The sequence below is a fragment of the Eschscholzia californica genome, unplaced genomic scaffold (assembly GCF_041429995.1).
Source record: "Eschscholzia californica isolate CP2 unplaced genomic scaffold, dmEscCali1.0.p SCAF_4, whole genome shotgun sequence".
Taxonomy (NCBI): Eukaryota; Viridiplantae; Streptophyta; class Magnoliopsida; order Ranunculales; family Papaveraceae; genus Eschscholzia; species Eschscholzia californica.
Window position 1 is genome coordinate 19336440 of NW_028238461.1, and position 1961 is coordinate 19338400.

The following is a 1961-nucleotide window of genomic DNA, read 5'->3' on the forward strand; positions in this document are numbered from 1 at the left end:
ATTTATAGTGCCCACATTAAGGAGTGTAAATATGAGGAGAATTAAAAGAACAAGATCCCTTAAGAAATCTAAAAATAATGAAAGAAAATAGAGCATAAAGAAAAGGAAAATAACTAATGTTGGCGTATCTTTAGGATTTAGATATCAAAATATTATTCAAAAACTATATAATATGAAACCTAGACATGATATTTTTACAATTGAATTTGATAAGAAACCAACATTGGAGTCGGAGGTCCGGGATGAGAGTTTTCTCAAACAGGGGAGTTCAATTTTCGTCTCTTTCGAGTTTCTCTCTTGGTCCCATTTAGATTATTCTTGTCTTATTAATTTCATTTAGAATTGATATAGTTTAAAATGGATTATCTTGATGAACCACTCAAACTTCAAATATTCTCTCGCTTACCTGTTGAGTCAGTCTTAAATTGCAAACTCGTATGCAAATCATGGAATTCTATCCTTCATGTTCCTTACTTTGGCGATATGCACTTTCGTCACCAACTACTTGCAAATGTTGATCATAATCAATTATATCCGAACCATTGTGAGACTTCTCATAAGGTGGGTTTTCTTTCTTTGACCTGTGAAAAAAGTAGTCCTCTTTTCTACTTAGAATATGATCAGAGTAAAAGGTCATATTCAAATCTTAGAACAATCAATCACCCTCCCATTAAGAAGAGAAAGAACAAGATTGCCTTGGTTGGTTCATGCAATGGTTTGATTTGCTTCTCTGTACCCTCCCCTCGTTATGGCATCGACGATCCTATCTACATTTGTAATCCCCTCACGAAAGAATGCACAAATCTTCCAAAATTTAACATTCTTCGTGACTACGAGGGAGTTCCTATTGACAAAAACTCTTCTTATGGGAATGGTCGAACAGTTAGCGGATTTGGGTACCATCCGTTGACTAAAGAATACAAGATTGTTAGAATAATATACTATGATAGAAAAAGTATTGGACGAGTCCAAGTTTACACTTTAGGTAGTAGAAGTGGTTGGATAAACAAAGGAGAAATAGCTTACTCGTTCATTAGTCGAACTTTTCTTCCTGCACCAACTCGGGGAATCCTAGCCAATGGAGCTCTTCACTGGATAGATTTCAAAGAATGGCGTATTGTTGCCTTTGATTTGGCTGATGAGGAGTGGAGCGTGCTCCCTTTACCACCTTTTGTCTGGTTTATCGATTACCAACTCCGGGTGTTAGGAGGTTGTTTATGTGCTTGTCAAATTTTTCCGTACGGTCTTTTAAGCATATGTTTGTTCAAGAACAGTGGCGAGTGGGAGAATATTTGTAGTTTCCCATTTAATTTCAAAAGGATAATAGACGAAAATTGGTCTATCACCCTCACAATGACGGATGAACTACTGTTACGACGACGCGCAAAGGGTCTCATTCGTTGTGATGTCAAAACTGGAACTACTCAAAACCTTGTTGAAGATAATGATGTGAGCATGAAATTGCTCTATGAAGGAATTCACCATACCAACAGTTTTGTTTCACTTAAAGCAATTGGAGAAATTTGTAGAAATATAAGATGAACCGGTGATAATGTAGTCAGTTTAATGAACAAATTTCGGAGCTAGATATTGTTTATTTGGGTGCTATTCTGTTCATTCATTGAAATGTATGAAACTCATATAGGATGTAGCTTAGAACTAGTTCAATTGTTTTCTTTACCGTACTTTTTCTTTTTAAATTCAAAAGCACTTCTGCACAAGTTAGTAACAAAAATATTCAATCAAGTTGCACCAACTTTGAAACTCTAGGAGATTACTTGATTATGTTTACCCAGAGATGGACTGGGGGTCGCGACAGGCAAGTTAGGGCGCTAAACATTCAACAACAAAAAATTAGGGTTCCAATGTTAAATTTTAGTCGAAGTCCATTTGTACGAACAAAAAGAAAAAAGTTTATACGTGCGTACGTGGAGTAATAAGAGAAAATTGATTTAATTTAA

The 1961-nt window shown here is 35.6% G+C and overlaps 1 protein-coding gene across 1 annotated transcript; it reads left to right on the forward strand.

Moving 5' to 3' along the window:
* The first annotated feature begins 357 nt into the window (after positions 1 to 357).
* Positions 358 to 1542, forward strand: LOC147543457 (F-box protein At3g07870-like). The gene has a single exon (XM_086635444.1). It carries the CDS (start codon positions 358 to 360, stop codon positions 1540 to 1542), a length of 1185 nt encoding a protein of 394 aa, XP_086491570.1.
* The last annotated feature ends 419 nt before the right edge of the window (positions 1543 to 1961 follow it).

Excerpts from the sequence above, each read along its gene's own strand:
- LOC147543457 (XM_086635444.1), top strand. The coding sequence starts at position 358 with ATGGATTATCTTGATGAACCACTCAAACTTCAAATATTCTCTCGCTTA.